Source organism: Canis lupus, chromosome 32 (genome assembly GCF_048164855.1).
Source record: "Canis lupus baileyi chromosome 32, mCanLup2.hap1, whole genome shotgun sequence".
NCBI lineage: Eukaryota > Metazoa > Chordata > Mammalia > Carnivora > Canidae > Canis > Canis lupus.
In genome coordinates this window covers 13,395,067-13,408,363 of record NC_132869.1, presented here as the reverse complement: position 1 = coordinate 13,408,363, position 13,297 = coordinate 13,395,067, and the positions used below count along the sequence as shown (strand labels likewise).

The 13,297-nt window shown below is 38.1% G+C and overlaps 2 protein-coding genes and 1 long non-coding RNA gene across 7 annotated transcripts in view; 1 reads left to right on the top strand and 2 right to left on the bottom strand.

The window, feature by feature from the left end:
* Window positions 1-8,280, bottom strand: part of TMEM62 (transmembrane protein 62) — a 46,893-nt gene extending 38,613 nt beyond the window's left edge. The window contains exon 1 of the mRNA XM_072808951.1: window positions 7,607-8,280. Within this exon, the coding sequence (XP_072665052.1) occupies window positions 7,607-7,622 (16 nt within the window). The 5' untranslated portion in view covers window positions 7,623-8,280. The remainder of the gene's footprint in view (window positions 1-7,606) is intronic.
* On the bottom strand, window positions 6,379-7,591 carry LOC140623034 (uncharacterized). Its single transcript, XR_012022712.1, has 2 exons — window positions 7,234-7,591; window positions 6,379-6,777 (listed from the first exon to the last, which is right to left on the bottom strand). It is a non-coding gene; the product is annotated as an uncharacterized lncRNA (long non-coding RNA).
* UBR1 (ubiquitin protein ligase E3 component n-recognin 1) overlaps window positions 7,434-13,297 on the top strand; it is a 139,948-nt gene continuing 134,084 nt past the window's right edge. For 3 of the 5 annotated variants that reach the window (XM_072808940.1, XM_072808942.1, XM_072808943.1), the window contains exon 1: window positions 7,447-7,964. In XM_072808940.1, coding sequence (XP_072665041.1) covers window positions 7,884-7,964 — 81 coding nt within the window. In that variant the 5' untranslated portion in view covers window positions 7,447-7,883. Of the gene's footprint in view, window positions 7,965-13,297 lie in introns of all 5 variants that reach the window. The other 2 variants (XR_012022710.1, XM_072808941.1) reach the window with 2 other exon arrangements.

Sequence of the window (13,297 nt, the reverse complement as noted above, 5' to 3'; positions counted from 1 at the left end):
TATTTAGGACCCCTAACCAAGGTCTAATTTGATTTGAACCAGCAATCTGAGTTTCAGTCCAGAAATGACTCCCTAAGTATGATATTCTTATTTCTAAAATGAAGCTAATCCCTATAAACCTACGTCTCTAAGCTGACCCCAGAAATGAAATCTCTGAACCCAGGACTGATTTTCCTACAATTAGTACTGAAGCCTCCAGTCCTGACTCCTTTATCACATTCTTAGGACTTTTCCAGTTCTAACATAGGGATGATCTCCCCACAACTGTGGGAATGACCTTAGTCCAAGACTGATAACTTCTGTCCTAATGAAGACCATCTCCTCTCCATCCTGGTTTTGACCCTAATTACCTTAATGATCTCTGCTTCTCAGCTCAATATGGGAGCCTCTTTCTTCAAGTATAATGCACCCCCACATGGGTTTGCTATGTTTCACAGACTTCCTAAGAGGACCAGAGAGCCCCAGGCTCTTTCTTTAGCTCAGGAACCAGCGCTCTTGGAACAGCAACTTATAAATAGCGGAAGTAGAAACTGGAGTCATAAGTTGAGGACAGTAGTACCATTCTATATATTTTCTTTTTGTTTGCTTCTTCTTTAAAATTAGTATTTCCTCTAGTAAGTACAAAATTCAGCTTGACTTTATATTGTTTTGTTTTCTAAACTCATCATGTAATAGTAAGTATCCTCTGGTCTGAAGGGTCTGGGCTAAGTTTTCCACTGAAATACCCCCAATCATCAATCTAACCAATAAACATTCACAATACTCTAAATGCCTTTTTAAATTTGCAGAGAGTACCCTGGATTGTCTCCGAATATGCTTCACTTTTACATTCAAGTTGCTGCCATTTAAAAATCATGCTCAAGGAATTCCCAATAGCTACATTTCCAACAGACCAATGATTATGCAAAATGAAAAAGTCTCTAATGTTAAAAAGGAAATGTTTCTTTTTCAAAGAAGATTTTATTTATTCATTTATTTGACAGAGAGAGAGAGAGAGAGAGAGAGCACAGCTAAGGGGAGCAGCAGGCAGAGGGAGAAGCAGGTTCCCTGCTCAGCAGGGAGCCTGATGCAGGGCTCCATCTCAGGGTCCCAGGATTATGACCTGAGCGAAAGGCAGATGCTTAACTAACTGAGCCACCCAGGTGCACTAAAAAGAAAATATTTCTTGACAAAAAACATCCCAGGCCCAATTAAAATAATCCAGTAACTCCAGTCAATGAATTAGGCAAATAAAAGGCTAAGAATTGCCACACATGTAAATGAAAGAATAACTAAAATATATACGTGTATATATTAACAATACATATAAAATAAACTGAAGGTTTATTTTTGTAAAAGTTGTTAAATTATTTTTACAATTTTAGTAAGAATATATCCCAGTTTCCTGTTATTCTTTCATTTAAAGTGCAATGAAAGCACAGAAGAAACAATTTTGCATGTTGGAAAATAAGAGAATCAGAAAACTTCTCAGAGGAAGTCATATACAAACTGAAATCTAAAAAAAAAAAAAAAAAAAAGGCAGGAACCCCTTTACAGGAAGAGGTGTTGTAGAGGGAGAGGGGCATTCTAGGCCAAGGGACTAGAAGGGACTAACCTACGTGAAAGCACCGAAGTATGAGACTAAGTGGGGTACATGGGAAATACAGTGCGGATAGTTTAAGGTGAAGGGTGGCAAGGAAGATTACACTAGCAAATTTGTTTCAAGCCAGATTGATAAGGGCTTTGAGTGCCATGCTTAAGAGTTCATGCTATTGGGAAATCATCTCATTTACTCAGGTAAGAGAGTCACATGACCAGATTTATATTTCCAAATAGTTCTGGCAGGAAAACAAGTGATGAATATGAGCAAGAGAGTAGAAATAGGGAGACCAGATAGGAATTTGTTCTTCCCTAATCTGGATAAGAAATATCAAGGATTTGCACCAGACAGGAGGAATCATGTAGGTACTATTATCATCCCACATAAGAAAATATCCCAGAGAAAGAAGTATGTTAAAATAGAATCACTAAGGGTTTCTCAACTCTGATTGCTCATTAAAAACACTTAGGAGAGGTTTTTTCTAAAAAAAAAAAAAAAAAAAAGGTATTTTTAAGGTTTCACTCCTTTCTAATTAAATCAGAATCAACTAGAGCAATGTATTGGAATTTTTAAAAAGTTCTCAGATGACCCTAATGTGTAACCAGGGTTGAAAACCTCCAGCAACATTCATAAATGAGTTTAAGGAAGACAGTTCTGAGTATGGCTGTCCTAATTATGTACTTTTGGGGCTTTGAGAAAACTAATTAACGTATATTAGTTGTTGATGGTACCTCAAACAGTAAAATGATACATGAAGAATGACCTTGCAACTTACAAGTTATTGTGAGCTGATGCTATTTTAAAAAGAAATATAGGGATGCCTGGGTGGCTCAGCGGTTGAGTATCTGCCTTTGGCTCAGGGCATGATCCCAGAGTCCTGGATCAAGTCCCACATCGGGTTCCCTGCATGGAGCCTGCTTCTCCCTCTGCCTATGTCTCTGCCTCTCTCTTTCTGCATCTCTCATGAATAAATAAAATCTTTTTTAAAAAAAGAAATATATATTTGCAGAACAATCAAAGAAATCCATAATCCTGTTCTAAAGTGGGTCAAGCCACATCTTGGTCTAGGTCAGAAAAGAGCAATAATAATTCTTAAGTTTAGATCTATTTTATCCAGTTCATGCCCTCTGAAATGGCTAACAGAAGTGTACTAGGATGTTAAATGTGTGATACTCAATAATTGTTTATTCAATAATATACATTTATATTACAACATGTAAGTGGTAAATGGAACTCAAAAAAAAATGTTATCGAAGGTAGGACAGTGAGGTGGATAAAGACACACATTTTGAAGCTAGACAAACCTAGGTCTTGAATCCAGGTTTTGTCACTTAGTAACTGCGGGTTTGAACAAGCAATCTCACTTGTTCAAACTATAATTTCCTTGTCTGTGCAAAAGTGATAATAGGAAACGACATCATAGGATTGTTTTAAGTTATACTTTAAAAAGCATCTAAAGTCTTTAACATAGTAGCAGACATTCTAAGTATGTATCTGGGCTCCTGTCCTTAAGAGACTAACAAATTAGAGAAGGAAATAAAATAGGCTATGAAAAACTGTGATATAAGGCAGTTGCAAATGTTATAATAATTTAATAGTTACATCAATTGGAACTTAACAGTTTCAGATAAAAAAAACCACCTTTAACTATCTTAAGGAAAAAAGCACATCTACTGTAAGGTTATCAGAGACTCAAAGATTCTGCAAGAGGCTAGGGACAGGCTTAGAAAGAAAGCAGAAACTCAAGGAACTACAGTGGACCAAGAAGCAGTTGGCACAACTGTCTTTTGGCAAAAATAGTCTGAATGGACTATTGTTGCCTGAGATACCTAGCAGGAATCAAAGTCTGGGGACACTGTCTCCCTCCAACAAGACTTCCCACAATGGAAAGACCTCCTGCACCAAATCGAGCAAGTGCCAACTGATGCAGGACAGTCAGAAAACAAAACAAAAACAATGTCCATCCTGAATATTATCAGGCATTGTTCTGAACAATGTCAGTCATTGAGGGCTTTAGACAGTGATTAATATTCATAACTATTATATGAGGAAAATAGTCTCATTACTATATCTATTTCATAGATGAGGGAACCAAATATCAGAGAGGTTAATTTACCTAAGATCACACAGCCGGCAAGTGGCAAAAAAAGAAATTCAAATCTATAAAGTTTGATTCCAGAAGCTAGGTTACTAGATATACAGCTACTAGTTCCTCCAAGAGGAGTGAAAGATCTAACCATATCTGGCTAGAATACGGAAGATATTATCGAGGAGGACTTTTGAGCTAAATAGACTATCCATCCATCCACCTACCCAACTATCCATCCAGGTATTTAGTATTTTAGCTATCTTAAGAAATAGGCAGGTAAAAATTTTTTACTCAAGTACTAAATATTTATTAGAAAAAAAACTAGATAATACCAGTTAAGGAGAAAATAGAAAATTAAATTTCCAAGGATAACCAAGAGTAGAAGTTTGGTGATTAGTATTTTTCATTAAATATCTAGGTGCAGGGACACTTGAGTGGCTCAGTGGTTGAGCGCCTGCCTTTGGCCCAGGGCGTGATCCCAGAGTCCCGGGATCGAGTCCCACATCGGGCTTCCTGCATGGAGCCTGCCTCTCTCTCTCTCTGTGTCTCTCATGAGTAAATAAATGAAATCTTTAAAATAAATAAATATCTAGGTGCATTTTTTGTCTTACAAAAATAGAATCATACTATTTTAGTAACTTGCGTTTCCTATCCAACAATGTATAGTGAACATCTCAATGCCTCTACTACAGTAGCTCTTAAATTGTAAGGTCTCAGTATCCTTTTATATTCTTAAAAACTGGGGTTTGTGTCAGTTTTACCTATTGATATTTACTGTTTGTGTCAGTTTTATCTATTGATATTTACTGTATTGAAACTAAAACAGAAAAATTTTAAATGATTAATTTGTTCAAAATAACAATTATTAACCCAATACATGTTAACATAAACTTTTTAATGAAAAATAAGTTTTCCAAAAGAATAAAATTATTGAAAAGTATGGCAACGTTTTACATTTTTGAAAATCTCTTTAACAAGAGACAGCTGGTTCTAATAGCTCTTTAATCTATTGTGATAGATTTAATCTGCATTTAATCTATTGTGATATGTTGTTTTGGTTGGAATATATGAGAAAAATTGGCCTCACACAGATATATAGTTGGAAAGGGGAGGCATATTTTAACGATGTTTTTATATAATGTGGATATTCTTTTAAACTATAGCAGAACTGGTAAAATATTAAAAGATTAAAGGTCACTTCAATGTGGAATCTAAAACTATATCAATTAAATTTTTGTGCTCCATAACATTAAATTCTTTTAGTCTATTTAGCAATGTGAACAGATCTTTCAGCTATGCTTTGTAATAGCTGCATTTGTCATTTAGAAGATATTGGTTCAATGAGTTATACAGATCTTCCAAATGCCAATACTGGCATTTCATTATACATTATCAAAAAAATCACACGTTAACATCACCAATTTCATTAGGACTTCACCAAACTCACAGTAGCAGATAAGTTCTCCACATAATGTTCTCTTGAAAACCCTAATAGTAAAAAAAAAAAAAAAAAAAAAAAAAAGAAAGAAAACCCTAATAGTAAAATGGACAATAAAAACTGTTTTCCTTGAAGAGAAAGGCTTACTTTCTCTTTTTTTCATATTTGAGAAAATGCATGTCAAATACCTAAGTCTGAATAATCCTATGTATATGTTACTTACTCTTTTAAGTAAATGTGATATTCCATTTAAAAAAATAGCTAGTTCACCTAGCAACTCAAGTACTTCTCCTCAACTATCATACTTTTTGTACACAGCCGAAAGGTTTATGTGCTTCCCATTTCATCATATAGAATATTTAAGACTCTCAGGTTGAGATTTATTTTTTTTTTAAGATTTTGTTTATTTACTCATGACAGACACACAAAAAGAGGCAGAGACACAGGCAGAGGGAGAAGCAGGTTCCACACAGGGAGCCCGATGTGGGACTAGATCCTGGGATTCCAGGGCCACGCTCTGGGCCAAAGGGAGACGCTCAACCGCTGAGCCACCCAGGAGTCCCCAGGTTGAGATTTAATAACATTTTTACAGCTTCATCAAGGACATTGGGAAACATGCTTTTAAATTTTTTTCCCATTTTTAACTGCAAGAGTGTGGTGGTCAAGAAATTACTTCTAGATCACTTTGGTGACTTGTTGAATTTGGTGCCACTGCTTTTATTTTGTGCTAAAGGGCCAACAGTTTCATCCACCATTGTTTCTGCATCAGTTTAGTACAAACACATGTTTTTTTTTAAAGCATATAACTTGTTATTATCATAAAAGTTTTCACTTCACAAACTTCCTAAATTTTGGGAACTCTTAGGGAATCTGTGGGTCACAATTTGAGAATCAACGTTCTACAACATTTTTAACGGCTGTAGAAAATATCATTGTTTGAGTGACAATTTAGCCAAAGTCCTTTATTGAGAGCATTTGAGTTGTTTCTAATTTTTCTCCATTACCAATAATGACAGAGTTTAAACTTCATTTGCATCCTAAATTATATCTATAGGATACAGTCTTAAAAAATGGAATAACTAAAAAAAAAATGGAATAACTGAGCCAAATTAAAGCATTTAAGAAAAAAATGGCTTATGAATATTACCTTCCTGTAAGTATACCAATGTACACCTGTATTTTTTTTTTTATAGAAATGAGTATCCTTCCAGCTTACGAACAGGGTGGCTATCTTTAAGAAAAACAAAACTGACCAAATTTACAGGCAATAAATGGAATCTGATTTTGTTTAATTCGCATTTGCTTGTTAGGTTTTTAAAATATATTTATAAAATTAGTGAGTTGCATATTGATGTATTTTGCCCATTTTTCTGTTGATACAGTCTTCTTTGGGATTTTATCTGTTGGTCTGTCATGAATGTTGCAGACATTTCTTCTCAATTTTTGTTCACTTTTTAACTCTGTGTAGTTTATTTTTATGTATGTTTGAAATTTTGATTAAAATCCCTATCAGAAGACGTCTCCCCCTGGGCAGCCCGCTGGGTGGCCCAGCGGTTTAGCGCCACCTTCGGCCCGGGGCATGATCCTGGGGTCCCGGGATCGAGTTCCACACTGGACTCCCTGCATGGAGCCTGCTTCTTCCTCTGCCTGTGTCTCTTCCTCTCTGTGTGTCTGTCATGAATAAATAAATAAAATCTTAAAAAAAAGGTCTCCTCCAAAAAATTAAATAAATAAATAAAAGGCTCCTCCATCCTAGTATTCTACAAATAGTTACTTCTTTTTTTTGTAGCAGTTAATTCTTCAATTCATTAACAATCATTTTGACATATGTAATTTGAGGCAAAGATATGACTTAATCTTTTCCCAAATAGCTAACCTTTAATTCCTTCCATTGTGTTAAGTTTATTATTTTTCCCTTTGTTAAAAACATATTATTAAATTTTGGCTAAATGAACCCAAAGTAGCTCTTGGTCAACTTTCTCCTATTCTGAGAGCCATTGTTAATTTGTTCTTTTGCTTTCAGGCTTTTCCCTTTCGCACCTAAACGCAAATACATAGTTCGTGGCAATTTAGGTTTTTCCCTCCGTCCCTTAACTCATCATTATCTTTCCACGAAGATCTATCTACCTTGTTCTTTCTGACACCAACGCGCGGTGTTACAGGATGCGCATGACCACGTCTTATTTGTCTCCCCTCTACCGATGCGTGACTACAAGGTTTCAATGCTTCCTTCTCTCACCACCCCTGCCCAGAACGACAGGGGCCCGAGCTTTCTTGCGCGCATGTGCATGTGTCCAAGGGCTACATTCCTAAACATGGAATAGTTTTGAGTGGTTTTTTTTTTTTTTCATTTTGTGGGTTCTGGGGAACTACTGCAGTACGGTACGTTGGGCGACAAACACCCCCAGACCAACAAGCTGGCCCGAAAGAGACCCAGAATGGGTTCTCAGCCACTGACAGTTTTCCTCGTTTCAAAATGGACGCTGAATTTATTTTTTACCTCGCAGATGCAACATTTCCCAGCAACGACACCAGATACACAACCATTCAAGCAGCAAGCACCGCAGCTAAGAAATTAGAGAAAGAAAAACCTCCTGCCGTAGGGGCAGTGACGCTTGCTTCCGGGAAGCGGACCGGAAGCCGCTCCTCGATTCTGCGTCAAACCCGACTTCAGGGGCCGTCGTAAAAGTGTCGCCCCTCGTTTCTTGGACCGGCTACAGGTTTCCGCTCGTTCTCCGGCCGGGGGTCTGGAACTGCGGGTGTCAGTTTCCCTCAAGATGGCGGATGAGGAGGCCGGGGGTGCGGAGAGGATGGAAGTCAGTACGGAGTTGCCCCAAACCCCTCAGCTACTGGCATCTGTAAGTCCTTGTAGGCAAGTTCCTTTTGTCCCCCCCCCCCCAGTCCCTCCATACCGCGCTCTGGAGGATGTCGGGCTTCACCCCTTATGGCGGCTCTGGGGAGGGGGAGTCGTATGGATTGATCTGGAAGGAAGCCATCGAATAAAAGTTAGTCATTACCCACATTCCTGCCGGCCAACTCTACGGAACAGAATGACTTCGTCATTTGTTAGTCGTGGCGAGTTCAGGCATGTCTCTATCCTTAAGTAGAAAGAAGTGATGTTATTAGATGGTCTGGTGTGGGGGCTGAGGCGGGATTAGAGGAAAAAGCCATTTTCCGATAGACGCAATGCCAACCCCTCTTGAGGACAGGAATCCAGGACTCTGCACCTAGTGTTAAATTGCATAGCTGGCTGGGTGGGGCCTGATAATGGCACGGAATGCTGCCACTGTCAACTCATGTCAAGATATGGGGTGTAGGAATTGCAGTCTCTCATTTTAGTATCTTGAGAACCTCAGGCCTAACCCGTCGTCTGTCGCTTCTTATTAAAGGTTGAGAAGAAACTTCTAGACATTTCGAATCAGAGCAGTACCATTAATACCGCGATCTATACTTTGCCCTTGTGTTTTGAAAGAAAAGGAAGGCAGACGGTGAGCAAATTGAGTGTATAGTCTGGCAACAGGGAGAAAGCAGATGAAGAGGATAAGAGCTAGGGGGCAATATTAGGGAATGTTCTGGATGTCCCTGAGCATCTAGTGGGGAGATATACAGGAAATATTCAGATACTGATTGCTGCATGATATTCAGAGTTTTATCACTTTGTCTTTGTTGCTGCATGTAGAAACATGTGGGATATACACCTCTTTCTGAAGTTTTTAGGTTACATTGTAGTTTTAATTAAAAGCATTTTTGGACTATTTTAATCATTCAGACACTTGAACGTATTTGTGGGTTTGGTTTTTTGTTTTTGTTTTTTTTTGTTTTGTTTTGTTTTTGTTTTGTTTTGTTTTGTTTTGTTTTGTTTTGTTTTTAGGGAATAGAGTGAGCTCCAGAATTAAGAATCCACCCTAGGGACTGGAGACTGGTTGGGATATAGAAACCAGGTAGGGAGGGAGTTGGAATAAGGATTTGGCCACCGACTAGAGGAACCACCTTCTTTGTCAAATAGCAGTTCAACCTCATGGCACTGTGGCTATTGAAGGAGCAAGCATCTATTAGAGTTTATAAGAAATGAGAAGATAGGGAAAACTGGGAAGCAACTGAAACGTCTGGTCTTAATGGTAGCTTTTGCTTTTTACATCTTAGAAGCAGTACAGAAACTGTGGACAGAAGTGTCATTGTAATTTTGTATTGCCAAAGGTGACTAGTGTTTATTTAAAGCTTTGATACATTAATTCCTTCCAGGTGGTACAGTAAAACCTCATCAGTCTAGACTCCACTTATTTTTAATTGGAGGTAATGGTACAGGATTCATGCTAGAATAATGTTGCAGACTCTTCAGGAAATATTAGATTTCTTGGGGCAGAGCTGTAGGTTTTGCCAAGAGAAGTGTAATAGCCTAAGGAAACTCACAGTTTAGTGGCACAGATAAGAAAAGTACCCAAAGAATTTTAATACAAGATAGGGTGATATAAGTGTATGAAGACCTGTGACAAGCCTCATGATCACTTTTTTTTTTTTTTACCTTGGATCACTCTTTCTGCTTGAGGATTCCAGATATCTCTTTATCTCCTTTTTCTTTTTCTTTTTTTTTTAATTTATTTATTCAGAGAGAGAGAGAGACTGAGAGGCAGAGACACAGGCAGAGGGAGAAGCGGGCTCCATGTAGGGAGCCTGGGAGTCCGATGCGGGACTCGATCCTGGGTCTCCAGGATCAGACCCCGGGCTGCAGGCCGCGCTAAACCGCTGCGCCACCGGGGGTGCCCTCCTTTTTCTTTTTAAAACTATTGTCTTCAATTTTATTCTGACAATAGAGTAAGGTACTTCCAGGTTACTCCTTCTTTGCTATCGAGTAAAACAAGCTTAGCGATCCTTTAACATTAAAATGATTTGTATTTTAAGTCACCACTGGGAGTCAGGGAAAACAAAAATAATAAATATGGGACAGTTACAAGGTTTTAGAACTCTTACTAACTCCATTAGAGTCTTGTCCTTGATTATACTTTCTGTTTTCCTTAAACTTTCTTTTTAAACCGCTGGTCATTTCTTTGTCATATTGCTATCAAAAGCGCAAAGAAAAAAAAAAAACGCAAAGGCTCTCAAATTCCTAATATCACCTAACATGCAATTAAGGTGAAATAATGGGTATGAATTATTGGACATTTATAGAAGTCTTTGCTTAAGAATCATTAGAAGAATTGATTTTGTAGGTCTAGGGTAGGGAATTTTTACAAGCATACCTTGCTGATTCTGAAGTCCTGGTCTGTAAGCCACACTTTGAGTAAGACTCAGCTAGACATTTGGAAATTCTCAATATAGATAGAGATTGTGAGACTGGAGAATGTCTTTGAGGAAGAATTGTGTGATGAGCGCATACAGGGACAGACATGGAGGGTCTCGAGAGGGAAGGAAGAGAGGGAGAAAGACTGGGGACAGGAATGATTAGATTTCAGGGATAGAAGATGGAGGAAGAACCAGAGAAGGACCTAGAAAGGGAGTAGCCAAGCAGGAAGGAGGTGATAGTAGTACAGCACCATAGGGTATAGTTTCTAGGATTGGGTGGCTTATTGGGTCCAGAAGATAAGGACTGAGAAAAACTGAGAATTCAGAGTATGTGGGGTGGTCTGACAGAACTATTGTCTTCTGTCTACTTTGACTAGATTTTCTTTCTTAAGTCAATCTCAAGGTGTTTCCTGGCTTGGTACTAAGGTGTTTTCTTTTTTCTGTCTACACCCTCTACCTACGTGATTTCATCCAGTTTTGTGGCTTTAGATACCATTGGTATGCATTCAGTTCCCAAATTTATATCTTTAGGTCTCACTTCTGAGCTCCAGATTCATGAGTCCAAATAATTGCCTACTTGACATAGCCACTTGGCTGTCATTGATAAGTGATTCAAACAGGGGGAACAATTAGGAAGCTAATGCTAAAACCTTAAGCCTTAGGGGATGGTGGTTTGTACCAGAGAGACATTGCTGACGATAAAGAGAAGTGAATAGATTTGAGAGAGATTTTAGGAGTATGGTAGAAGCAAAAAGATTTGCTAATGGATTAGGCATGAGGATAAATGGGAAGAAACAAATGACATCTAGATCCTCAGTTTTTGGTTTAAGCATTCATGGCCATGGTTATATCATATTCTTAAGAGAAAGGACCAGGTTTGAGGAGGGGAAATAAGGGAGGCTGATCAAGAATTTTGTTATCTGTCTCATGACACTTCCACGATAGCTCTCAAACACAACTCTCTCTGTCTCCACTCCACCTCTCTAGTCCTAGTCACCATCTGTTGCCTAGGCAACTGCAGTGGCCTCTTAACTGGTCTCTTTGCTTCCAGTTCTGCCCTCTTCCAGTGTATTCTCCACAGATCTAGAGTCATTTTTTTAAGACTATGTCAGATCATGTCAGCCTCCTGCCTAAATCTTTCAGTGGCTTCCCATTCTACTTGCAATAAAATCTAAACTCATTACAAACCTTTCAAGATCTTGCATGATCTGGCTCCTACATCTCCCCTCATTTCCTGTTATTTCTCCTCATTTAGTATTAGCCACACTGGCCTGTTGGTTTCTAAAACAAGCACAAGATCTGTCTTTCTTCAAGGCCCGTACCTTTACTTGCTGTTCTTTTTTCCAAGAGTGTTTTTCCTCTGCTTTTTCTTGATATTTACCCAGTCTAAAAGATGGGTTCTTCTTATCCTTCTATGTGTGTAAGCACCCTGTTGATTTCCTTTACTGCACTTATTACAATCTGTAATTACTATGCTGTCTTTGTTATTTAAATATCTGAAATAAATAAATACATAAATACATAAATACATAAATAAATAAATATCTGTGTCTCCCACCAGAATGTAAGCTCCGTGAAGACAAAGATCTTGTCTGGCTGGTCCACTGATATATCCCAGTATGCACTTGAAATAGACATTTATGTACTCTTAATGAATAACTGAGAATCAACATTAATGATTTATTTTAACAAGATTGGTAGTAATTGGGGGAGGGAGGTGTAGATGGAGGATGGGAAGAGAAATGAGGGGGCATATTAGAGTAGTAGCTAATGGCATCCAGGCTGAAGGTGGGTGGAGGGGTATAAGAAAGGTCAAAACAGGAATTCTGAGGAATTGGTGGGATTTGAGGTATTAAAAGTCATGATGGCATAAATGGAAGAACTGACCATTATGGTCAGTAAGGGGTTTTGGAGTTTGAGAGTGTGGAGACACATCAGGTTTTGTGATGGTAGAGCCAGATAGATGAGCAATTTGTATGTTCCTAGAGCACCCTTTTCATACTCCTGTTGTATGCAGCATATCTCAGGTTGTCCTGAACGTAGCTTGTTCGCTATCTTTCCTTCTAGACAATAAACTCATGAGAGCATGAACTGTTTCTTGTTCACATCTGTATCTCCGGTACCTAACAGGTTGCTTTAAAATTGTTATTGAATGCATGAATGGGTAAATGAGTGAGGAGACAATAACTGAGGTGGAGTGGAGGTGGAGATAATAGGAGTTGGGGAAGTTAAGAGATAATGAGGCTAAACATTTTAAAATTGAAAAGGGAATTTTAAAAAGAATTAACATTATCAAGTTTTATTTAAATATAATAAAATGCTTCCATTTTGAACGTTTTGGCTGATGAGGTTTGATAAATGTATACACCGGTATAACTTACTAAGTTGGGGTGTAGAACATTTCCATTACTCTCAAAGTTATATTGTCTCCAAATGGGATTTTAGGATTATTTTTTAAGTTTAATATTATTATGTTTGGGCAATAATCATTATGAAAATTGTGAAAAAACTTATCTACAATCTCATATGTGTAGTGGATCTTTAAAAGATAAAAATTTGGGATCCCTGGGTGGATCAGCGGTTTAGTGCCTGCCTTCGGCCCAGGGCATGCTCCTGGAGTCCTGGGATCTGGTCCTGCATCAGGCTCCCTGCATGGAGCCTGCTTCTCCCTCTACCTGTGTCTCTTCCTCTCTCTCTCTCTCTCTCTTTCTCTCTCTCTGACTCTCATGAATAAATAAAATCTTAAAATAAATAAAATAAAAAATAAAAATTCGTCTTGCTGGTTGGCCATAAAATATTGAGATGGGGAACCACCTGGCTCACTTGGTGGAGCATGTGACTCTTGATTTCACAGATGTAAGTTTGAGCCCCATGTTGGGTGTACAGATTACTTAAAAAAATTAAAATCCTA